Raw genomic sequence first — 26,806 nt, 5'->3', positions numbered from 1 at the left:
GTCTAATATGCCACATCTGTGAGGTGGAGGGATTTTTTTAATCCAAGATAAAGAAGCCGTTTGTGTAGATAAAGTGCATATCTAATCTGGTAATTTGAAGAATTGATGCTGTGTTCACTAAAATAAAACCAGGCACATTAAACAAAAATAAATAAATAAACTAGTTACTTAGTGGCAATTTGCCTTTAAATTATGTTAACACTTGTTTATTATTAATAATTTGACATATCTTATGGAATAAGGGAGTAACCCTGCATTTATTGCTTTGCCTTCCTGCTCGAGTGCATCGTGCTTATGATGTCAAAGAATAGCATTTGGCTGGACAATTTGTCAAAGTGCACCGTCAAGAACTGACTGCTCCTTTACCAAGTGGCAATTTAATGATACAGATACTACATCTGTCCAGCGAATGCTGATGGAGAAGCATCTGTTCAAGAAAGGTCAAAAGGAGCTGCAATGTGTCTTTTATATATATTATATATATATATATATATCCATCCATTTTCTTGACCGCTTATTCCTCACAAGGGTCGCGGGGGGTGCCTGGCGCCTATCTCAGCTGGCTCTGGGCAGTAGGCAGGGGACACCCTGGATTGGTTGCCAGCCAATCGCAGGGCACACAGAGACGAACAACCATCCACACTTACACACCGAGGGACAATTCGGAGCTCCCAATTAACCTGCCATGTATGTCTTTGGAATGTGGGAGGAGACCGGAGTACCCGGAGAAGACCCACGCGGGCACGGGGAGAACATGCAAACTCCACCCAGGAAGGCCGGAGCCTGGACTCGAACCGGAGTCCTCAGAACTGGGTGGCGGACGTGCTTTTTATATATATATATATATATATATATATATATATATATATATATATATATATATATATATATATATATATATATATATATATATATATATATACCCATTATAGCAATAAAAAGGTAATATTTTGTCTATAATTAATTTGATACTTTCCTTATTTTTCATGTACAAATAGCACCTTTAAAAACACATTTTGCAACTTGCTGTCGACTGAAAATGACATCACAAGGGCTCGGGTAACCAATCATCACAGCTCACCTGTTTTCTAGGTTTGGTCATGTGACATTCACAAGGTGAGCTGTGATTGGTTACCTGAGCCCTTGTGATGTCATTTTCAGTTGACAGCAAGTTGCAAAATGTGTTTTTAAAGGTACTAATTGGACATGGAAAATAATGAAAATATCAAATTTCTTATAGGCAAAATATTTATGTTTGACTGCCAAAAATGTCTACATAAGTAAAGTATTCCTTTAACAGAATTCGCCCCGACCAGAAATTTTGTCTATGTGTGTAGCAGAGTTGTCGCTGAAACAATTTGAATCTGACAAAAATAATAATAAATAAAGTGATGAGTCGAATTAAAGCAATGGAAATCAGACATTGTTTTTGAGTTGTAGTTCAACAAAATGACACCCTGGACTGGTTGCCAGCCAATCGCAGGGCACACAGAGACAAACAACCATCCACACGCACAAGCACACCTAGGGACAATTCGGAACGTCCAATTAACCTGCCATGCATGTCTTTGGAACGTGGGAGGAGACCGGAGTACCCAGGGAAGACCCACGCAGGCACGGGGAGAATATGCAAACTCCACCCATGAAGGACGGAGCATGGACTCAAACTGGAGTCCTCAAAACTGGGAGGCGGACGTGCTAACCACTCATCCACCGTGCTGCCCATCATGAAACATCCGGGACAAAAATGATGGTGTAAAGATTGAAGATCATTTGGCCAGAGGGACATTCAATCAAGCTGTGGTTAACCTAAAACGAAAAGACCAAGCCTCGTTTCCATCCATCTTCTACCGTTTATTCCATTCAGGGATACCAGGAGACGGTCCCAAATGACATTTGGAGAGAGACAGTGCACACCCTGCACACCTCGCAGCCTTATTAAACATGAACTGCATAAACAAAATGATTAACATTGCATTGCAGCATAAACAACGTAGGTTTACAAAAAGGAGTTCCAGACCCCAGACAATTTATCAAACAGCTGTTATGGTATACTAGACTTGAATATTGCACGGACAGGACACTGACTGAAGAGAATCTGACATTAAAGGTCCCATGCCACCATTTGTATTTTCTTTTTTAATCATCTTTGAAATCCTTTTATAGGGTTAGCAAGATCATTTCAAATGAGCAGGATGCCCCTTTTCAAGCTATTTTAGTTGGTAAGTAACAGTGTTGGGAATAATGGCATTTAAACTAATGGCACTCAGTTTTTGTTTTTTTCATAAACTGACTAATCTAAGTAATTATTCTCCCCATATTAGAAACGGCGCTATCGTTTTGTATGTGAAATGCGTTGCGTTACAATTCATTTATTAGTTTCAAGGCTTGAATTAAGCTACAAGAGGTGCCTTTGCGGAAATCTTGCTCTGAAAAAAAGTAATTCGCGCACAGTTCCAGGCACTTTTGTTGTCACAATAAAAGTGTCTTGACTGCTGAAATGTATAATGACTTTTATTTTGTAGGTGCCGCAGCAAGCGTGTCATGACGTGACAGACGTGTCTTCCTTTTGGACCTTAGCTTAGCATTTTAGCAAAGAGTCCTCGCCTGAAAGTCATTCATGAGTAACATTAATCAAAATAACTGTAGAAATTTGCCGAAAAACGAGCGATTTATTGACAATTCTGTTCCATCAAGAACCATTAACATCGCGACGCCACAAGCGCCGTGACTGCGAGATACTGCTGTTTGGTAAGTCATAGCGACACGCTCGCCTAGTGTAATTAACTAATTTGCTCCCAATAACGTGTAAATACGTTATTTTTTTTATGTTTTAAGTGTCCCAAAGACTTTATTTTTTATTTTTATGCTAGACCATACAGAAGGCTTTGATGCAGCCTCTCAACTGCAAAGAACGGTTGCAGAAATGGTAGTTATTACAAAAACAGCCAGCAGGTGGCAGCAGGGCAAAGGAGATCAACCATAGCCATGTAGAAAAAAAAAGCTCAATTACTTACAATTTTGAATAGATTTGTGAAAACCGATGAAACTTAGCTCCCTTCTAATGCTAATGTCATGGTTTGGGTTGGGTTTTTGTTATAGTTTCTTTGTTGATCACTTCAGTTGTTTTCCTTGTCAGCGTCTCGTTTTAGTGTGATCATGTTCACCTGTGCTTGTCATCCCACACCCTTGTGTTCAGCCAATCAGTTCCCTCACCCACGTGTGTCTTGTCCAGGTGTCACTTATTGTGTAATTAGTTTGTGTGTATTTAGTCACCTGTTTTCAGTTGAGTTCTTGTTGGTCCATTGTCGATTCCACGTTTTGCAGTTTCTCCCGTCTTGCCTTGTTATTTGAGTTTGCGTTGATTTAGGACTTTTGTTTTTGTCGTTTCCTGTCTGCACCTTGTGCACCACCTTATTTTTACATAAGTAATAAAACCCTTTTTTGTTTGTACATTGCCTCGGCCTCCTCACTCTGCCTCCCCTCCACTTGGGTCCTCAATCCCCCACAAACCTTGACAGCTAATTGCTGCAAAACGGAAACAGATAGGAACATACTTATTGTTTCCTGATGAAAGAAGAGACTTTAATCTTTCTTTTGATAGGTTCCATGCTTTTATAGCAATAGAACACAATATTCTGTGCAAATAATCTATTTTCCGACTGGATCTCTCTTCTCCTTAACACTCTTTGACTGCCACAGGTTATCAAAAAAAAAAAAAAAAAGCCCACAGTGCCAGCCGATTTCGAGCATTTGAACTCATCTTTCAAGGCAAAAAAAATATTGTTTGCCTTTACTACATATACAGTGTGGGTACTAAATGAAAGATCGCATTCCAGTCATCGTAATTTTACTAATCGCTATTAATCGTCTTTGGCAGTCAAAGAGTTAATTTGATTTAGAAAATGGCCTTCCTTTGATTGGTTCATTCCAGATATGTGGCTGTTCCTTGTATGTGGGCATCTTATAGCTACCATCTCTTCATTGTGTTGGCTGTTATGGAATTCCGCAGTCTGTTTTTTGTTCCATGCAGCTCTGTGGCAACGCTGCGCTGCGACCTTGCAGCCGCCAGAGGGACTGACCAATGTGGGTGAAATGTGACCGTGTCGCTTACCCCGGGTTTTCACTGGATGCGGTTGCGGTGCGGTTGCGGTGCGGTCCGGCGACGCAAGCAATTAGATTCCATTCATTCGAATGGTGCAGTTTACACCGCTTGCGGGTGCGTTGCGTGTCGACTGCGGAAGGCCTGCGGCGTGCCGCAAGCCTTCCGCAAGGATAGCCTATTTTCTATTTTTGCCGGACGCCGCAGCGGTAGGCCTCCGGCAAATGGCAAGCTAGCACAAAACACATCGAGCGGGACAGGAAGACCGAGGCAGTTTCAAAATAAATTTCCGGTTACCTTTCAGAATAAAATACTCGCCAGCTCCTATTTCGCAAGTTTTTCAGCAAAACGTGACGTGGGCGTCGCCGGGCCATGTGCTCATTCACGGTTTAGACACCAGCGAACATGGACGAGGAGAGGTTTATATTGGAGGTGGAAAACCACAAAATAATATATGACACGGCACATCCTTTTTATAAGGACTGTAATGTATTGTGAGTTTGATGTTCGCGATTGCTTGTTGTGCCCGTCTCGCTTGCCGTACTGAGCGGCAGCCGGACGGGGAAGACAGAAATAAAGAGTGGACCCGCACTGACCCGACTCTCGTTATTAATATACTTTACAAGGACAACCAAAAAAAGGATGCTGCATGGAATCTCATATCTTTCTGCTTCTCTGTTGAGCAGACTTTCTGTATGTTTGTCGTTGTGAAATGCCACATGATCGCGCGCGCGCGGTCCCGCGAGACACGTTGGGAAGTGGGCGGCGACGGAGCTGCCGGACCGCAGCTGTGCGGAGCCGGTGTGGATTGACAAAAAAATTGACCGGTCCGGAGCACGCAGTCAAGACGCACCGCACCGCAACCGCACCGCAACCGCATCCAGTGAAAACCCGGGGTGAGAACACAGAAAAAGCTATCCTCTGCTATATGCGGCAAAAACAGCACAATTCTGATTCCGAAATGCTTCGGTATACAAGATATAAATTTAGTTGTTTTTTTTTTTTTACATTCTTATTGGTCCTTCTTCTTTGTGTTTAGCGGCTTCCGATGGGGAGCATATGGTGGGAACTGCTCCACAGACCTGCAACGCTATTGACTGACGGTAGTGACCTTCGTCGGCCACCGGGTATTCCTGCTTCTGCGTGGCGAACTCAGCATCGAAATTTAGCACCGACATTTACAAATCTGAATGATTCTGGGAGAACCGAAATGCTAGTCGCAGTTCCACTTGGGTCTCGATACCTAAACCTAAAAATGAGCCACGATCCTACAACACAACGGTGCCAAATTTGTCTTTTGAAGACTATTGAATGCGAACACCAAACATTATAGTTATGCACAAACCAGAGGGCAAAAAATGATTATGATAGCATGGAACCTTTAAGAAATTCTTCTGGTTTTCATCAAAATACCAGGTGAAGCCAAATTTTATATCTTTGCATTGGGCACCAGTGTTGCAGTTACAATAAGAGTAGCTGCTGCGGCAGTGAAGCAATTACCAGCTAATCAGACAACCTTCTTCTTCTGGTTCTTCAGTATCGACAGCTGAAATGTTTTGGAAAGCGCTTTGTGGAGGTGGTTGCGGGGGCGGGCTAGTGGGGCAGCTGCGGCCAGGCCGGGCTGTTCGCATGAAGCCATGGTCCACGGGGTGATAGATAAAGCAATATGCTTTTTGTCGATGTTTGTTCTTCACACTCAGTGCCAGCTCTGTAGGGGCCAGGGGCCGAAGAACGTCATCTTCATAGATGCTGAGGATGAATGAATCTGGAGAACAGAAAGACCACTTTATTACACATCGAGAACGTATGTAACGGAAAGGACTATTCCTAGACATTATTCACAACCCAAGATATTTTGGTCCTGTGCTTACACTCAAGTATAGTAAAATACACAATGTATAATATTTGGACACCCGAGTATTATACATTTAGAAACTGTCATACTTCCATTATCCACAAGTTACACATACCTTGTTCAAAGCGTGCATCACATTGTTCAGTCAGCTGTTGGATTGTGGTGGTGGGAAGGATGCCAAAGGTTTTGGGATTGCTTCCGATATCTGGACAGCACACTGTCAAGAATTCCTGCACAACACCCATAAACACAAGGGTTACACCTAGCAATATTTATACAGTCTAAATAATATTGGAATCATGGAATTAGTGTGTTAATGTTTTAGGGATTCATAACTGCCTAGGCATATTTGGTTAATGTCAATTTGTGTAATTGCATTCCACAAGGCAACAATGACAATATTTTACTTAGAAAGCTATTTCCATCCATCCATTTTCTGTCGCTCATCTGGAGTTGGGTTACAGGGGCACCATCTCCAGCAGGGAATCCAAGACTTTCCCTTCCCCAGCCACTTCGTCCATCTCCTTCAGGAAAACCCCGAGACGTTCCCAGGCCAGCCAAGAGACATAGTCTCTCCAATGCGTCCTGGGTCATCCCCAGGGCCTCCTCGTGGTGGGACATGCCCGGAACACCTCACAAGGGAGGCATCCTAACCAGATGCCCGAGCCACCTCATCTGACTCCTCTCAATGCAGAGAAGCAGCAGCTGGTCTGAGTCCCTGGCAGATGACCGAGCTTCTCACCCTAGCGGGAGAGCCCGGACAGTATGCGGAAGTAACTCATTTCAGCCGCTTGTATCCTGAATCTTGTTCTTTGGGTCATGACCTACAGCTTGTGAACGAGACCCCAAGATACTTGAACTCCTTCCACTTGGACTAGGATCTCGTCCCCAGTCTGGGCATGGCACCCCACCCTTTTCCGACTGAGGACCACAGCATCAGATTTGATAGTTCTGATTTTCATCCCAACTGCTTCAAACTCAGCTGCGAAATGCTCCAGTGAGAGTTACATATTTTGTCTTCATGAAACCGACAGTACCACATCATGTGCAAAAAAAGCAGAGATGTAATACTGAGGCCACCATACTGGACCCCTCAATGCCCTGGCTGCGCCTAGACAGTCTGTCCATAATGGTTATAAATGGAATCATGATGAAGGGTTGCCTTGACGGAGTCCAACCATCACTGGGAACGACCAAAATGCAGACGAAATTCTGACATTGGTCGTATAGGAATCCAACAGCATCAAGGGGTTTGGAATACCCCATATTCCCAAAGCACTCCCCACAGAAGGTCCCTGGGGGACACAGTCCTTCCTTCTCTAAGGCCGCAAAAGACATGTATACTAGGTGGGAGAACTCCCATGCACCTTCCAAGACCTTGCCAAAGGTCTTGGAAGGTGTTAAGTCAAGTTGATTTTATAGCCCTTTATCATAAAAGAGTCTCAAAGGGCTTCACATGCCCACAGTTGACAAATATTAATCACAAGAGGGCAAGGAAAAACTGATTGATTGATTGACTGATCAACTCTAAACTCTTATTTCATTAAATGTATTTGTCCTAGATTGCCTGAGAGAAATATATCAATCTCAGCTTTAAAGTGTGTATTTTGGGGTTGCGAATATATGAAGGGTTTGTTTATACCTGAACAGCTCGTTGGTCCAAACTTTCTTGGTTGAGTGTGCGTCGTCTCTCCCAACGTTGGATGGAGTCCTGAATCTCCCTACTCAGCTGACGTGGAGCTGACTGCTGCTGGTCAAACGACTTAATATGCTCAAGAGCGCCGTACGTGGTCGTCAAATAATATGAACCTATATATAAAAAATTACAATCAGATTGTTGTCTGTGAAAGTGAACATACTGTATACGATACCTTCTCCTATTGTTATGGCGGGGTCCATCAACTCCATCATGTATTCCACATCCAGCATTAAATCTGACAGATTAGATCTCGCCAGGACATACATCATTACAGGCAGGAAGTCATCAGCTCCATGGGCCCGCCCTGTAAAATCATGTTTTCACCACATTAGAGGATAGTTGATTTACAGTAATTACATGCACTTCCTGGTAGTCTTGTCACGATACCAACATTATGACTTCAATACTATACCTGTATATAGGGCCTCAATATTGAGAATGAAACGATACTAGAGGGGAAAAAAAATCCTAACAATAAGAGCTGACAGCTAAACAACTTTATAGTAGTTAAATTATTTATACTAATCCTAAACAACTTTATAGTAGTCAAATTATTTATACTAATCCAGAATATTATAAGGATGCTAATTACAATTTTTGATCAAATAAAAATACATTTGGAACATTTGGAAACACTTCAGAACAATTGGACATAAAACATTTATCATTTTTAAACACAACATTATACATCAAGTACTGTACAAATGTTTTGGACCACCAAAAGAGTTGTTCTTTTACCGACATTATCCATCCGAGGTCGGGTCGCAAAGGGCAGCAGTTTTAGGAGGGAAACCCAGACCTCCCTCTCCCCAGCCACTTCAACCAGCTCCTCCGGCGGGATCCCAAGGCGTTCCCAGGCCAGCCGAGAAAAACATAATCTCTCCAGTGTGTCCTGGGTTGTCCCTGGGGCCTCCCGCCGGTGGGACATGCCCAGGGAGACGTCCTGGAGGCATCCGAACCAGCTGCCCGAGCCACCTCAGTTGGCTCCTCTCAACGCGGAGGAGCAGCGGCTCGACTCTGAGTCCCTCCCGGATGACCGAGCTTCTCACACTATCTCTAAGGGAGAGCCCGGACACCCTGCGGCGGAAACTCATGTCGGCCGCTTGTATCCGGGATCTTGTTCTTTCGGTCATGACCCACAGCTCGTGACCATAGGTGAGGGTGGGAACGTAGATCGACCGGTAAATCGAGAGCTCTTTCTTCACCATGACAGACCGATACAGAGTCCGCTTTACCGACATTATCTTCATCATATACTACGGTGAGGCAAAACAAGTATTTAATCAGTCACCGATTGTGCAACATCAAGTACCAGTACACTTCATCTCTGAGAGACTGACAAGCGGTGGCTGACAAATAATTCTTTGCCTCACTGTGTAGAACTAGAAAGCTACGTTTTTCATAGAACCCCACGCATCAATAATAATAATAATAAAAACATAGTGTTTTGTATTTGTGTTTGCTTATTTGTGATTGCTTGTTCATCTTTATGGTAGCAGGCAGGCTATGTTCTGGATGATGGGGAAAGAAATTGTGACTCATAATACATTAAAAAAATAAAATAAAAATACTATCTACGTTACATTGAAATTCATATAATTCCATATCTATTGTAATTGCTATCACACAGTGCAACTATGTGGCTGGGGGCAGTGTACTTTACTTCACTATAGTGACTCGTTTCGGAACAAGAATGCTTATGTCAAAATAATTCAGACATTTGACATGAAGGGATGTGCTTGAAATGATTCACAAATTAACTTGTAGATCTTCAAATATATGACTAATATATGACAAATATATGAATTCAGCATCAAAGTGCTTTTTAGCTCGAAGCACATAGCTTGGAACACGACTTGCAAACGACTTGCCCTGCCTGTTGGCAAAAGAAATCCAGACAACACTTGTGTGCGTCTCGTTTCTTCACAAGAAGCCACGCCCGTTTTGACACAGTTAAGCCATTTTGCTTTGTTTTGTTTTAGTTTTAGTTTTTTTTTTAAATATACTGCTACTTAAAAAGGAGTAGAGTAGTGAAGACTGGGGTAAGTAACCATTTAAAACAAAAAAAAAATGAACATATGAATAATGTTTTGGGGGGAAAGATTCCATTTAATGGAATCTCTGACGGATGATACGAGCCATATGCCAGAAGTGGTTAGTAGGGATGTAACAATATCGAAACATCACAATACGATATTATCACGATATGAAGCTCACAATATGATAATTATTACGATACTGTGAGGAGGTTGGCGAAAAATGAAAAAAGCACTATATTGTGATTTTGCACATAACAGCAATGCATATAAACAATAAGACTTAATATTACGGCACTTACTTGCTACTGCATGCACATATTGAGTTCCTCCACATATCGACTCAATTCACAAGTATATTACGGTCCCCTTCATCTGATGATTAGTGTGGTTTTTAAACATAGAAGGGCCAAAACATGCCTTATGAAAATTATCTGCACTAAAAAAAAAAAAGAGCACCAGAGGGTGCTAGAACTGCACAAATGGAAATCAACCTGACTTTTTTTTTTTTTTTTTGGTAACAGATGTACTGTTTTTAATATCACAACATGACGATGATGATATTGTGGCAGTTTTTATATCGTGACATGATATTGCCGTTATTGTTACATCCATAGTGGTTGGACAAAAAAAGTTTTTCACTGATGAAAGTACATGTAAAGACCAAAGTATAGTACATAATTTGCTTTATACATCCATTTGACATTTATGAGCTATGGAATTGTGCCTTTTAGCTAGCATAAAAGTGTACAATTTTGCATGTCGCCCTCTTAAAATAATTGCCCAAATCATTTTTCTTTTTGCAAAAATTTTTATTTTTTGCCTAAATCATCTCCTCATTGATGCAAATGGTTCAATTTTTTTGTTGTGTTTCTTGAAAAATCAGAAAAAGGACTTAGGCGATTATTTTAAGAGGGCGTCAATATGGTAGCCTTGGGGTAATTAAGCAACATGGTCAGGGGCAGGTAGCTCAACTTACCCCATTTATTTTGGCTGTATAGCAATGTAATATTGTAAAAGTAAGCTCCACTCATATAGGAGAAAGCAACTTATGAATAGCTTCCCACTGTATAGTGACCACTGTCCCTGTTAATATTGTAACTGCCTCATATGTAGTTCAAGGGTGACATGATCTTCAATCGCTTTCTTCCAAGTGGCAACAGGATGCAAATATATTCAAGCGCTGCCATTGGCCACACCTCTGCCCAGCCACTCCACACACACACTGTTTTTGTTAAATCCAATCTTTTTATGTATGCATTTATGTATTTGTTTAAAACGTATTTTTGCACAAAAGTGTATCTGCCATTGTGGGAGTGAACACAGGCCATTTCAATCTTCTCTGTCCAGGACCTTCTGAATCAGTCATTCTGCCTGATGCAACTATATTCGCAGTGCGATTGTTTCTCCCAATCCGATTTCAAAGTCGTACTGCCTCAATGACACATAATTTTTGCAGTGTGTTTGGTGACTAATTAAAAAGCAAACAAACAGACAAACAAACTGTGTGCATTTGTTGGAGTTTTGTTGACACTTACCAGGACAGCTGACAGACATGGAGTCATAGATGATTTTACAAGCCTTTAGCAGTAGCTCAATCTTCTTTGGAGGAGAGTATTCAAGATGCAGATTACTAAGTTTCACACTAATCTTCTCCATAGCTGAAGCTTCCGGGACGGCGGTGGTGACTCCCAGAGCTGTGGTGGTACTGCCCAGAACTATGGACTAATTTATTCAAAATTGCACAGACCGGATTTAATAAAGCAGTTGAGCATGTGATTATGAAGCTGCAGAGATAAATAACAATATGTTGTTGTACCTGGTTCTGTGCCAGTTGCTTCAGGCTGCCATTGTTTGTGTGCAGTTTCTCCAGATTGCCGTAAATAGGCTCCCGAAGTGGCTTCAGTACACTCTTACACAGAACTGCTTCCACTATGCTGTCTGCAAGGTCATGATAAACAAGTTACCCTCAAACGGTGACTTTGTGAGAGGGACATCACATGCTTTCTTCTTCATCTCCATATACTCATAACACATCTTGATCAATTTATTACCATTCAGGCCTTGCTGATATTGAATACTTCTTTATCTGGTGTGAAAATAGGTGTGTATAGTGTTGTTGCAAATAAGACCGAGCGAGCGCTAAAGCTAGCCTATACACATGGCATACCCAGTTTGTCTTGCGAACATTGATGCTGTGGCTCAATCATGGCCTGCAGTTCAGAACTCTGCAGCAGGTAATTCTTCAACTGAGTCATCATCTGCCTGATCTCCTGTAACAGCTCAGTGGAGGTGGAGTGGTTGGACATGGTCTCAAGGGTGAACGCCCGGTGCTCTTTCACCTACAGATCACACATGAAAACTCCACTCCATTCTTTGCCTTGGATGTTTTGGAGACATGAACATGACCATATTTGAAGGTTAAGCATTTACCAGGTTTCCAAAATAGCTCAGCGGGTCTCTAGCCAGCTCCACAATGCGTTGTGAGAGGCGCCGGTCGTGACTGATGAGGCCGGTAATAACGGTAGACAGGCGGGAACGAGCTTTGCCCAACATGATGGTGGTTGGCGTCCGCTTCATTTTGCTGCCACGATTCTCGGACGGGTTACTAAAATGAGGGTTACAGTCAAGTTCGTCCTTACACTATATTTGTCCACTATTGATTAGCACCCAAACATGACAAGTTTGATGTCATGTCAACAACGGAATAAGTAATAAGTAAAAATAATAGGAATGATTATGTCCAATTATTTTGCAACTTTTCCAAAAAAAAAAAAAAAAAACTACGTGCATTTTCTATGCTTGTCATTTTAAGAGAATTGGCCTTAGACAAGCCGGTCGACAAACACTTGTTGATTTAATAAAGTTCAAGCAAATTATGATTGGCAGTCAAGTCTGTGAAGTTTGACTTTGTTCCAAAATGTTTAAAGGGGCTGTCTACCGGTTTCACTCAGGAAAATGCACTTTTTAAATACAGGATTTAAACAAACTAACTACTTCTCAATTTTTAGATATGGGCTTTTCATAACGTGTGGGGGTGATTTTGTCCTAAACCCCCACACCCCCAGCCTGTATTTTGCCATTTTGTGTTGGTTTTGTAAACAGCGGGACGTTTCTGTGGAAACCAGCCAATCACAGAGCGGGGGGTGGCGTGTGGCAAACGGGGCCGGGCGAATGTGTCAGCTACGTGACGTCACTCCCGCGGCAATTTGAAAGCACGCACGGATTATTATTTTTTCACTCACTCACTCACAGAAGCTTACAGGTGTGAATGAGTGAGTGAAAAAAAAAAATCCGTGCGTGCTTTCAAATTGCCGCGGGAGTGACGTCACACAGCTGACACGTTACACCCCCCACCGCTCTGTGATTGGATGGAGGGTTGTAAACACTGTCTTTCCACAGAAACGTCCCGCTGTTTACAAAACAAACACAAAATGGCCAAATACAGGCTGGGGAAGGTGGGGGTTTAGGACGAAATCACCCCCACACGTTATGAAATTGAGAAGTAGTTTGTTTGTTTAAATCCTGTATTTAAAAAGTGCATTTTCCTGAGTGAAACCGGCAGACAGCTCCTTTAATTGCAAAATAATTCACTTCCTTGATGTTGTTTCTCTTCTAATTCAGCCACCCCCACTTCATTTTCTGTACTGCATATTTTCATTAGATCGCGGCGGGTGAGCTGGAGCTTATCCCAGCAGATATTGGGTTAAACTATGCCATGGGCAGGTCATCAGCCAAGCGCAGCTCTAATTCATCATGCTGTAATTTATTTATCTAGATATGGTATTTGTTGTAAAATATCTTAAAATGAGCAACTCCCCCATGATGAAAACAAACGCTGAGGCAGACCTGCCAAATCCGAAAGTCCTGAAAAACTGTGATGGACTTGAACCGCAATTGTATCATTTTGGAATTAATTTTGGGACCAAGCAAAGTTTACAAATTACTGTATAGATATACACATATTATTTGAATTATTTTAGTCCTGATGCAACTAATACACAATGAATATTTGTTGCAGAAATGTATGAATGAATTAACGTGGTGATTGCAAACTCTTTGAGATCTCTCTTGAAATGTAAAGTGCATTACAAACCAAATGTATTATTATTATTATTATTATTATTATTATTATTATTAATTATTAATTATTGTCTCCCAGCATTCAGTTGTGCCAGACCTACTTATGGCTTTGGTCTTGCTCCAGGTTCATCTCTCCTTCTTCTTCAGTGCTGCTGTTAGAGCAAGAGTCGGGATCTGCGCCGAGCATGGCGCCCCCCTGTGGAGCGTACAGTGACACGTCTGGCCTTTGTGCCTGGGAGGGAGGGCCGAGTTTTGACACAGAATTCTGATTGGCCGCCCGGCCGTCAGGCCTGTCTGGTGACGGCGGTTTCTTCCTTGGTTGAGGTACCGGTCGACTGGGTCGCTTCACTAAAATTTGCGGACCAAATTGTTGTTTGTCCTCGTCTTTGTTCTTGCTCGCAACTCGTTCTCTACCTCTACTGTTTGACAGTTCGACACCCTCACCCAACACACATGCTTTGTCTTCTTCTCTCAGTCCTTCTCCTTCCTTTTCTGGTCCCGTCGCAGGTTTTTGGCCCTTGTCGCCACCATCTGTACTGTTCCTGGAAGAATTGCGGCGCAGGGGAGCAGGACGCAGCGAGGGCATGGCTCGACTCTGCGGGGGAACAGGAGGCCGTAATGGAGGAGGTGATGTCAATGCTGTCTTCCTCTCTTCTTTGTCCCCTCCCGCCACCCTTCCTTCCTCTTTTCTGTCAGCTGCAGAGGTCAATGGTGACTTTTTTTCCAAGGGGGGAGATGAGAATAGCAGGCCCATCCCAGAGCCTGATCCCAGGCTGGGGGGTCTGGGAGGAGGCCGCTTGAATTTCGTGTCCTGGTTAGAAAGGAGATTTTTGACCTCTTTGTTTTCCTTCTGGCTGGATTCCCCATTGAGCAAGTAGGAAATGATGCTTTTAGGGGTGTTGATTTGTAGTTTGGACTCTTTTGGCTGCTTGGTTGCTGTCTCTGCCAAAGTGATCGGGTTGATATACAAATGAACCGTGTTGGGGCTCGGATCCAAAACTAGGTCCTGTTTTTTCATCTTCTGATTCATGTCGGATGTCCAAAAGTCTGCAATACATACAATGGAAAATGCGTAATAGTTACTCTAGTCATCTATTTCTAATATTGCATGTCCTAATCATGTCTCGAATAGACAACAGACAAAAGTTTAGAAAGTTTAGTGAAGAGTATGTTTGGAAAATAAAACAAGCAAACCTTATATTGATGGCTGTGGCAGTATTTATATGTCCTGTTTTTACAAATATGTAAAAAGTATCTAAAGTCTTTGTATGTTACAACTTTTCACTTCAGTCACTGTTGATGTAATTCCACCCCAACTTAGTCCATCCTAAATGGTACACTACAAACAGCAGATGTCTACGATACCTGCACCCATGGCAGAGATGATCTCCAGCTCCTCTTTCTGTGTTGCCATTGAAATGGCCTGTGGCAATTTCAGTGGTGCAGACAGGATGTCCCTAGTTAGATTCAACAAACAACGTTATGTCATTCTTAAGAAGTAACAACAGTAACAGTAACAGTTTGGATAAGGTATGCAGATTGGTAAAAATGATATCATTCATGCGTGTGAAAAAGAAATGATTGTGAAATACTTGGATACGGGTTTTTTTCATTTTCATATCATTTCATCAATAAACGGTAAAGACATTGAATTTAATTTTCAAAATTGATTAATTTTACTGACATGAGTATTTTAATTATTTGCAGTTGTTATCATTCAAAACACAATAATTATTTCTCTTTATTTCTATTTTTGAATTGCAGCATGTTTTCTGAGGATACTGATTACATTTTTGATAGGATTTTTTTTACACGAAAGAAAAAGCGTCTGTGTCTTCAGAGATCTTTTTTTTTTTTTGTTCTTTGACAAAGGGCCCTTTTATGTAACTTGAGTTGTCTTTACCATTCATGTGACTGGAGGTTGTTGCAATACAACAGAGGGATCTGTGATTTCAAGTGGCAGCCATTTTGCATGCACACGACAAGAGTCAGTCAATTTGTCAAACCTTACAGCAAGGCAAAAGTATGCAACTTCACCAACAACTCAATCTTTCAGCAACCAATGATTGCTAAATTACTTAATATGAGCTGTGCCTTTGTACTCTTTCCCCACATTTTGTGCATCTTCCCATGAATGTGCTTCTATCTGTGCATATGCGCGTCACCTGCTGACACAGTAGAAGGAGATGAGTTTGTAGATGTCATCAAAAACCAGAGCCGAACCATCTAAGTGAAGAACTGTGAGAGAACAATCACACGCTGGTTATGCAATGGCCACATTATTGTAAATGCATTTAATAAGAAGGTACACATACAGGTCTTGTGCTGTTTGACCTTCACGCAGTGTACTGGCATTGCTTCCTGCTCCTCAGGCAGGCGCACTGACAGCATCATGTCCTGCTCCTCTGTGCTCTGAACCAGGAAGACCTGCAAGTGCCAGTCAAACATTATGCAATGCATGATAGCCTAGCTGTAGAAAGTTTGCAGCTAAGCTAACTAGCTGGGGAGACGTTCTTTTTAGGACAAATGGTTTTCTTTCGTTTTTGGCCATGCTGATGACGTAAGAAAGAAGATAGAGGTTTGATGCATTGAAGAGATGGGCTTCATTTAGACCAGGGGGGTCCAAACTTTTTTGTTTGAGGGCCACATACAGAAAAATGAAAGGGCCACTTTGAATTTATCAGACTTAAATTTTTTAAACATGCTAAAAATCAATCAAGTAAGCAATTATATATTGTTTATATTTTCTGCCGAATTTAATAAAGTTGAAAATAGTTAAGCGTTTTTCCAAATTTTGGGGTGGCCCACAGCCCAAATAGAAGTTCTGTCTGAACAGCAGCTGAATCCCATCAACATTCAGAACCAAAGCAAGAGCAAACGGTTGTAAGCTTCTAATGTTTAATTGGATTCGATTTGAAAGCGCTATATAAATAAAGATGTCTTGACTTGACTTATTCACCAAAGTTTTTTGAAGAGTAATTGTGTTAGTTGGAAATAATTTATTTCTATCTTTGCATATTTAGAATAGCTCTACACAAATTAATTATTGTTAGTGGCACCTACTTTTTTTTTCACACCCTCCCCTGTCACTCTGTTCACCTCCACCCTATTATATGTATTTTTTTTTTTTAACTTAACCTTTCGGGCCGTGTCAAATGTCATTTTTATAAGTATAGAATATGATGAGACTGAAGATGAATGTTGGGCCGCAAATGGCCCCCCGATCCATAGTGTGAACACCACTGATTTAGACCATAGGTGTAAAACTCAAGTCTTGGGGCCCGCCATATCATTTTACAAAGTGGGAAAAAAAAAAAAACGGTCTTCTCAAAATGAGGGATTTCAGCCCTGCCGACATTGAAATTGCTGTAACTTGGTCAATTTTTGAGGTACTTTCATGTCTTATATGTCATTTTAAAGGGAATTAAAAGTAGAATGAGTAGAATGAATCATTTTCGGAGACATTATACATTTGATTACAGCGCTTACAGTACTTTCTAATCTCAACATTTTTGGTAAAAGACAAAAACGTTATGTGCGAGTGTCTCACCCCTGCAGACTCATCTCCCAAGATGCACGTGATTTGTTCTTGGCTGAGTCCTTTGGTGAGCCAGACAGAACTGCTCCCCACCAAGAGATCTACAAGGCTTAGCATTGGTGTTGGAGAGAGCGGCAAGATGGCAGGAGGAGAAGGGAGGCAGGAGGAGGGCGAGGTTGACACTGCCTGGGGTGAGGGTGATGAGAGGTGAGTCAAGCAGGGAGTAGGCTCAGCCTTGAGAGAACTCTGTAGGAGAAGTGTCGGGGAGAGCGGCTGTGGGAGAGATGGAGGAGGTGGATTGGAGGGCAGCGGCGAAGTCGGCTTGGAGAGAAAAGGGAGTGACGGAGGAGTGGTTGGAGGTAGAGGAGGTCGAGAAGGGATTTGGGAGGACTTAATAGCTGGAGGAGGCGGCTTGGGTCGACATGGCCTTGAAGGGGGGAGGGAGGAGATGTCGTGAACTGTCAGAGAGTCCGTGTGACTGTAAAGGACAAAGAGAAGGTTAGAAATTCATGCAAGTCAACTTCACTTTGCCTCAGGAGGCAACTGAACCCGTTTTCACTTTCACCTCGACATTTTCAGATTTGCGTGAATGTTATGTCATAAGAGATATATTCATTTATAGCAAAACTGATAACATTTTTGAAATGTTTACGCTTCAGGATTAAAACTGCATGGTGAAAGTTTCCTCTCCAAATTAGTAGTCGTTTATGTAAACCTTCCAAACATCTCCGAGCCGTTGTAAACACATCCACACTGTTTCTTATTCATAAGAGTAACAGAAACAACATTTTCACCTGAACACATGACTAACAAATGATTCACTATTAACTCCATTTAGGCTCGACTAGTCACAACACATTTGATACATTTCAGTTTTGTTATTAAATGCATGCTGTGTCTGAGGACATATCTGGCACTTAATCACTTATCGGTAACTTAAAAAAAAAAAAAAAAAAAAAAGCTTATGTGAAAAAGGTGATCATGGAGACTGAAAATCGTTTTATCATAATCCCAGCACCACCACCACCTCAAAAATCTTATCACCATAAGCACCTTGAACCATGATTTGCTTTTAAAATATTTTAAGTAATCAACTTGCAGCTCAGTTTGCGGGCATTCTCATTACGCTCTCAGATTGAGGAAGTAGATCATGTTTACTGTTCAGTGGTTCACAAATGGGAGTACGTGAGATTTTAAAATACATTTTAAAAATAGCACACATGCAAAAATTCTTTAAAAATAATTATTAAATTACATGTATGTGAATATTTAAGAAAAATATAAGTTCATAAAATGAATTTTATATTCAATAGGCATGTCAAATTCCACATAGAACCATCTATCAATCATTTCAAAATTTGATTTAAAACATCATGGAATGTCACCTCTCTGACAGGGAAGGAGCCCGAGGTGGTTTGTGAGGCCGAGAGGTTCCGACTAGACAAAGTCAGACTCGCCTCCACACACATCTTGGGCTCTGGTACCAGTCCTCTCGAGAGGGGTTGGACTCTCTTCCACTCTGGAGTTGCCCACGGTGAGAGGCGCAGAGCAGGTGTGGGCATACTTTTTGCCCCCCCGGATCAGCGCCTGTACGTTGGGGGTTCACCTCTGTAGACGAGAGGGTAGCCTCCCTCCGCATTCGGGTGGGGGGTCGGGTCCTGACTGTTGTTTGTACATATGCACCAAACAGTAGTTCAGAGTACCCACCCTTTTTAGAGTCCTTGGAGGGTGTGCTGGAGAGTACTCCCCCTGGGGACTCCCTCGTCCTGCTGGGGGACTTCAACGCTCACGTGGGCAATGACAATGAGACCTGGAGGGGCGTGATTGGGAGGAACGGCCCTCCAATTGGAACCCAAGCGGTGTTCTGTTATTGGACTTCTGTGCTCGTCACGGATTGTCCATAACGAACACCATGTTCAAACACAAGGGTGTCCATATGTGCACTTGGCACCAGGACACCCTAGGCCGCAGTTCGATGATCGATTTTGTAGTTGTGTTGTCGGATTTGCGGCCGCATGTTTTGGACACTCGGGTGAAGAGAGGGGCGGAGCTGTCAAATGATCACCACCAGGTGGTGTGTTGGCTCCGATGGTGGGGGAAGATGCCTGTCCGACCTGGCAGACCCAAACGTATAGTGAGGGTTTGCTGGGAACGTCAGGCAGAATCCCCTGTCAGAAAGAGTTTCAACGCCCACCTCCGGCAGAACTTCTCCCTTGTCCTGGGGGAGGCGGGGGACGTTGAGTCCGAGTGGAATATGTTCCGCGCCTCCATTGTTGAGGCGGCCGATCGGAGCTGTGGCCGTAAGTTGGTCGGTGCCTGTCGCGGCAGCAATCCTCAAAAAACGCTGGTGACCAGCAGTAAGGAATGCCGTCAAGCTGAAGAATTAGTCCTATCGGGCCATTTTGGCCTGTCAGACTCCGGAGGCAGCTGACAGGTACCGGCTGGCCAAGCGGAACGTGGCTTCGGCGGTTGCTGAGGCAAATACTTGGACATGGGAGGAGTTCGGTGAGGCCATGGAAAATGACTTCCGGATGGCTTTGAGGAAATTCTGGTCCACCATCTGGTGTCTTAGGAGAGGAAAGCAGTGCACCATTAACACTGTGTATAGTGGAAATGGGGTGCTGCTGGGGACGTCGTGAATCAGTGGCGGGAATACTTCAAAGACCTCCTCAATTCCACCGACACGTCTTCCTTTGAGGAAGCAGAGTCTGGGGACTCTGAGGTGGGCTCTCCTATCTCTGGGGTCGAAGTCACTGAGGTGGTTGGAAAGCTCCTCGGTGGCACAGCCCCGGCGGTGGATGAGATCCGCCCGGAGTTCCTAAAAACTCTGGATGTTGTGGGGCTGTCGTGGTTGACACACCTCTACAGCATCGCGTGGACATTAGGGACTGTGCCTCTGGATTGGCAGACCGGGGTGGTGGTCCCCCTTTTTAAGAAGGGGGACCGGAGGGTGTGTTCCAACTACAGAGGGATCACACTCCTCAGCCGCCCTGGTGAGGTCTATTCAGGGGTGCTGGAGAGGAGGGTCCGTCGGGAAGTCGAATCTCGGATTCAGGAGGAGCAGTGTGGTTTTCGTCCTGGCCGTGGAACAGTGGACCAGCTCTACACCCTCAGCAGGATCCTCAAGGGTGCGTGGGAGTTTGCTCATCTAGTCTACATGTGTTTTGTGGATTTGGAGAGGGCGTTCGACCATGTCCCTCGGGGAGTCCTGTGGGGGCTGCTTTGGGAGTACGGGGTACTGGGCCCCCTTATACGGGCTGTTCGGTCCCTGTACGACCGTTGCCAGAGTTTGGTCCGGATTGCCGGCAGTAAGTCGGATTCGTTTCCAGTGAGGGTTGGACTCCGCCAAGGTTGCCATTTGTCACCGGTTCTGTTCATAACTTTTATGGACAGAATTTCTAGGCGCAGCTGAGGCGTTGAGGGGGTCCGGTTTGGTGGCCTCAGCATTGCATCTCTGCCCTTTGCAGATGATGTGGTGCTGTTGGCTTCATCCAGCCGTGATCTCCAACTCTCACTGGAGCGGTTCGCAGCTGAGTGTGAAGCGGTTGGGATGAAAATCAGCACCTCCAAATCCGAGACCATGGTCCTCAGTCGGAAAAGGGTGGTGTGTCATCTCCGGGTCGAGGATGAGTTCCTGCCCCAAGTGGAGGAGTTCAAGTATCTTGGGGTCATGTTCATGAGTGAGGGTAGGATGGAGCGAGAGATCAACAGGCGGATCGGGGCAGCGTCTGCAGTTATGCGGACTCTGTATCGGTCCGTCGTGATGAAGAAAGAGCTGAGCAAAAGGCAAAGCTCTTGATTTACCGGTCGGTCTACGTTCCAACCCTCACCTATGGTCACGAGCTGTGGGTCGTGACCGAAAGAACGAGATCCCGGATACAAGCGGCCGAAATGAGTTTCCTCCGCAGAGTTTCCGGGCTCTCCCTTAGAGATAGGGTGAGAAGCTCGGTCATCTGGGATAGACTCAAGAGTCGAGCCACTGCTCCTCCGCGTTGAGAGGAGCCAGCTGAGGTGGCTCGGGCATCTGGTTCGGATGCCTCCTGGACGCCTCCCTGGAGAGGTCTTCCGGGCATGTCCCACCGGCGGGACGACCCAGGACACGCTGGAGAGACTATGTCTCTCGGCTGGCCTGGGAACACCTTGGAATCCCGCAGGTGGAGCTCGTTGAAGTGGCTGGGGAGAGGGAAGTCTGGGTTTCCCTCCTAAAGCTGCTGCCCCCGCGACCCGACCTCGGATAAGCGGAAGAAGATGGATGGGTGGATGGATTTCTAGGTGCAGCCGAGGCTTTGAGGGGGTCCGGTTTGGTGGCCTCAGCATTGCATCTCTGCTTTTTGCAGATGATGTGGTGCTGTTGGCTTCATCAAGTCGGGATCTCCAACTCTCACTGGAACGGTTCACAGCCGAGTGTGAAGCGGTTGGGATGAGGATCAGCACCTCCAAATTCGAGACCATGGTCCTCAGTCGGAAATGGGTGGCATATGAGGGCATAATGGAGCGGGAGATCAACAGGGGGATCGGGGCAGTGTCTGCAGTGATGCGGACTCTGTATCGGTCCGTTGTGGTGAAGAAAGAGCTGAGCCAGAAGGCAAAGCTCTTGATTTACCGGTCGATCTACGTTCCAACCCTCACCTATGGTCACGAGCTGTGGTTCGTGACCGAAAGAACGAGATCCCGGATACAAGCGGCCGAAATTAGTTTCCTCCGCAGCGTGTCCGGTAGGGCTGGGTATTGCCGCCAACCTCACGATACGATACGTATCACGATACAGGGGTCACGATACGATACGTATCGCGATACATAGGTATCCCAATACTTGATCTTCAAGGCGATACGTATCCCGATATTTCACATTCATTTACTTGCATTTTATAATAACAGTCATATGTACACCTAAAGGATATGTTTATTATGCTGGATGACAAAAAATGTTTTTGGTAGTAGCTCTTCTGGTTTACCAGCAAGTGGCATGCCTGGTCTAAAATGTGTGCAAAGCAAGGAGCAGCTTTCACAGACACACCGGGAAAATTTATTAATAGGCATGAGCCGATATGAGTAAAAATATCAAATTATTAAAATTACAGCTCTAAAATGTGCTTATTTTGAAATATTTGGGGAAATAAAAACAGCATTTTTTCCATGTAACATTCTATTTCGTTTTTTAAACAAAATATACGAAAATTGGTACATTAATATACATGTGCAATGTTAAGTTTATAAGTAAATTAATGTTGATATTCTTCCTCTGCTTTAATTTTTCTTAGCCAAGACACAGTGTCGGATCACTGGTGAGCTATTTTTGCATTAATTGAAGGCAATTAACTTCAAAGACACTTCTGGTTTTTATTTTTTTAGGTACAATGCAAGTTTGCAAAGGCAAACGTTAAGTGCCTATTTAAAGTTAATGAGCAATATCGATTCTGACGCCTGCGTATCGATACGTGTATTGTAATGAGGCCCGCAACAATATATTGCCGTATCGATTTTTTGAGCACACCCCTAGTGTCCGGGCTCTCCCTGAGAGATAGGGTGAGAATCTTGGTCATCCCGGAGGGGCTCAGAGTCAAGCCGCTGCTCCTCCGCGTTGAGAGGAGCCAGCTGAGGTGGCTCGGGCGTCTGGTTCGGATGCCTCCTGGACGCCTCTCTGGAGAGGTCACGCCGGAGAGACTGTCTCTCTGCTGGCCTGGGAACGCCTGTGGAGCTGGTTAAAGTGGCTGGGGAGAGGGAAGTCTGAGTTTCCCTTCTAAAGCTGCTGCCCCCGCGACTCGGATAAGCGGTAGAAGATGGATGGATATATGAATGGATACTTTTCCACCAAAGTACGCCATTTACTGCTCATTGTAGATTAAAAAAATATTGCTGTCACCTGGGCTGCCTTTTGCCATGTTTTGTAGCACATTACGTACATATTGTATGTAACATATGCATCTGATGTTGTCATCTTCATCATTCGCATAAAAGAAAATAAATGTAAATTTAAATAACTATATCTTATAGTTACAACTTTGAACTTGAGTTTATAATAAAAATAAATGGATATAAATCAGAGGTGCAGTACATTTATGCCATGGCAAGCATTATGGCACTACTTTTGTAAAATGCAACCTTTCATTACCAAAAACACATTTGCCACTCTCAAATATTTTTAGCCACTGCATGTTTAAAGGGCCTGTCAGTAGGTTTGACAGTTTCTGTTAGTAAACGAACCGTTTCTGTTTGTAAACAAACAATTCAAAATGGGCGCCTCCCATGGCTCAACCCACACGAGCTCAACGTTCACACCCCCTGCCTCTGCCCACCGCCCCCTGCCTCTGATCACTCTAAGCACTCTACTCATAAACAAACAACCCGTCTGCCTACACGCCCCCCGCCGCTCCAGCCACGCCCACTCCCAACCCCCGCTCTGCGATTGGGTGGAGGGGGAAACAACCGTCTGTCCACAGACACCACCCAGAAACGTCCCGTTGTTGACAAAATAAACACAAAATGGTAAAATATAGGCTGGAGGTTGGGGGTAAATTAAAAAAATCACAACCATACATTAACTTAAGCCTAGAGGAGTAGACTGAGAAGGAGTTAAAGTGTGTGCATCCTGTATTTAAAAAGTGCCTTTTCCAGAGTGAAACTGGCAGACAGCGCCTTTAATATATCTCATCGGAAAAGTGGAGAAAAAAATGTTATATAGTGAAGAACACTGTATTTCTTGTATTGTTTACCATCACCATCTAACAAGTATAAATTAAAACCTGCCAAGCACAATGGTGTCAAATTCAAAAGGTAAGCTAAGCTGATGTATTTGCACAAATTAGCATTATCAGCATTAGCTTTTAGTAAATGACACATTCTTGAATGTTCAGGAACGTATGCGGTGTGTGTTTGAGTTTGACCACGTGGTGGTGATGTGTTGCCTCCATGAGTGAAATTGTCAGGTTTTCTTTGCTATCGCTTGCTTTTCTTGTCAGACTCTCTCAGCTGTTTGAGAACAAGAAAACTCGTCGCAACGCCCTAGCTCCGCCCCTGGTAACTGTGGTAATGACATTCTTTTGGCCTCGTGCGAACAGTGACTCATTTGCCTGAGACAGAACCAATCGACGCTCAAAAAATAAGCAATTTCAAGTGGTATTTTACAAGACGATATTAAGTGTGCTGTAATTCTTTATAAATATCAGAACGCTCTCACTAAGAAACTGTTTTTACTTGCTTGCATGCAATTTTAGTCTTTGCATATCATCTGATTAAATTCAGCAATACCACAGCAGCAAAGATATCATGCTAGTGATTCTAGTTATTATGATTAATGAAATGGAAACACTCTTTAAATAAACCACAATAATTTTCTGGGGTTAAAATGTTGAATATGCAGCTATGATTCAACGAGTCCCTTAAAAATAATTAGTTCACATACATTTGATACACTATCAACAAAGCTCTCAAGTTGTCACATGCTGCAAACATCGATTTAAACAATCCAGTACTTGTACTTTACAAGATTTCTTTCTTTGACCTGCAAGTGAGGGTCGAGCTCTAGAGTGGAAGACGTCAGGGTCAAAAGCGCTCGCATATTTTGAGTGCATAAAGAACCAAACTAAGTTCATGTGAGGATTTCCACAAAGTTGATTCAGTGGCCTTGGTAGAAATCACGTTACAAAGCTGATCCAAGGAAAGCAATATTAAAATGTAACAGGCATGAATTTATCTTTTTGTAGCCACTGACCTATTTATTAGTGAGGGAGGCACATCTGTTTTTCCTGCTGTGGCTTGCTGACGTCCACCCCCCGACTGCTTCTTCCCTTCTTACACTTACAACAGCTCACTACCTTGCCCAAATACTCTTCCTTACTAGATTTTCAAGCAACTCACTGCTCCCAAACTCACCCCGTTTCCTGAGAATCAACGCTGGCTTCCATCATAAACGACTCAAGTTGACTGTTGAACTGCTCCGTCTCTTTTTCTTTTCACTCTCAGCTTCACCAAATCCCGCCTTCTCTCTGCCCTGCACCCTCCCTGGTTCTTCCTCCTGTTGAGTCCAACAGGACTGAATAAGGCAAAATAAGGGGAAAATATCTGTATGTGTCAGCTGTGGCCTCAACTTCCTGTGCTGTAAGACAGGAAGAGGCAGAGAACTGTGGTCAAGTTTCCTCTGCACTCTTGGCTTTGTAATTAATGGCATATTTATTATAATATTAGAAAATGTCATTATTTTTTTCCCCGCCCCTTCATGCAATCTCTTCTCATTGCATCAAATCAAAGGCACACTCACACATCCACACACACACACACGCACATATACAGTATATAGTACTGTATGTCTCACCTTCTGTATAATGTGTTTTACATATTCAGCAGTTGCTTGTCCACACTCCTCCTCGTCTCCTCCCCCTCCTTTAAAGGCTTCCAGATGGATACAAACTCACACTGTGGAATGTAAAACTTCATGTTTCTCTCTCACTTCAACTTCTCTGACGCACCCTAATCATTTGCTATTGTCTGCTTTCCTTTTTAACTCTTGCTTTTACATTTAAAGCAATGACTTTCAGTTCTGGGTTCCTCCTCCTGCTCCGCTGATTTCAAAGAGGTTCTGACAAACAGGGATTTTGGACACTGGCTTTGTAACCCTAACCTAAGATAAAAGTAAGACACAGTCCTGCTTCAGTGCACACAAGGTATGGAGGACTAAAACGGCCAAATTTCAAAATAAATAAATGGCTAAATACATAAATAAATAAATGACAAAAAGTGAAAATAAAAACGGATACAAAAAATATCATTTGAAAATTATATAAAAATATATATTATATATATATATATATATATATAAATATAAATTTTTTGAATTATATATTTTTCATATTCGTTTTTATTTTCACTTTTAGTCATGTATTTATTTATTTATTTATTTATTTTGAATTTTGCCAGTTTTGGTCCTCCATACACAAGCAGGCTCTCTATGCTTTATTTGCTCTTTGGATTGCATTTACTGTTGTAAACACACCTAAACTATTTAGACATGCATGTGTGGTCAAACCATCCACACTAAACAGTGAACATGTTGCGTGTGCAGCTGCTTCCTGTGTAAACACCAGCACTCATGCATGCTAGCTAAACTGCTCAGATTCTGGTTGCGTAGCGTCACCTACAGTTAACTGCCACTGGATGGAGCAAAGAAACAGAAAAATGCAGTCATGTCAGTAGTGCTGAAAGGCATTTTCCTATGACGCTGCAAAAAGTACATCTTGATGCATCCTGCAGTCACTGGTAGCTGGCGAATAGAGGATGCTCCATCATTCACCAAAAAGACATGAAAAAAAAGAAAGAAGAAATAAAATGCTTACAAGTGAAAATGGCAGTCTTATACGGTGAAAGGAAGCCTCCTGCTGGTTAGATTTTGGATCGTTGTAATTTGATTTGTGAGTATAATTTTGATTTCAAAATTTGATGAAATGAGGTTTGACTACTATAACAATCTACCTGGTTTATATGCTAGTCACAGGCAAAA

At 43.1% G+C, this 26,806-nt stretch overlaps 1 protein-coding gene across 2 annotated transcripts; it reads right to left on the bottom strand.

Moving 5' to 3' along the window:
* Nucleotides 1-1,833: 1,833 nt before the first annotated feature.
* Nucleotides 1,834-25,834, bottom strand: rin3 (Ras and Rab interactor 3). Of its 2 annotated transcripts, XM_077539208.1 has the most exons (15): nt 25,625-25,834; nt 25,186-25,327; nt 17,326-17,791; nt 16,091-16,202; nt 15,941-16,013; nt 15,141-15,232; nt 13,877-14,822; nt 12,126-12,300; nt 11,863-12,034; nt 11,512-11,633; nt 11,231-11,417; nt 7,829-7,960; nt 7,600-7,766; nt 6,073-6,187; nt 1,834-5,867 (listed from the first exon to the last, which is right to left on the bottom strand). In XM_077539208.1, exons 2-15 carry the CDS (start codon nt 25,218-25,220, stop codon nt 5,599-5,601), a joined length of 3,063 nt encoding a protein of 1,020 aa, XP_077395334.1. In that variant the 5' UTR covers nt 25,221-25,327; nt 25,625-25,834; the 3' UTR covers nt 1,834-5,598. The 2 variants fall into 2 exon arrangements, with proteins under 2 accessions (XP_077395334.1, XP_077395333.1); XM_077539207.1 differs by lacking the exon at nt 25,625-25,834 and having other exon boundaries at nt 25,186-25,515.
* Between the last annotated feature and the right edge of the window lie 972 nt (nt 25,835-26,806).

The sequence above is a fragment of the Festucalex cinctus genome, chromosome 12 (genome assembly GCF_051991245.1).
Source record: "Festucalex cinctus isolate MCC-2025b chromosome 12, RoL_Fcin_1.0, whole genome shotgun sequence".
Taxonomy (NCBI): Eukaryota; Metazoa; Chordata; class Actinopteri; order Syngnathiformes; family Syngnathidae; genus Festucalex; species Festucalex cinctus.
This window is presented reverse-complemented; position numbering and strand designations above follow the sequence as displayed.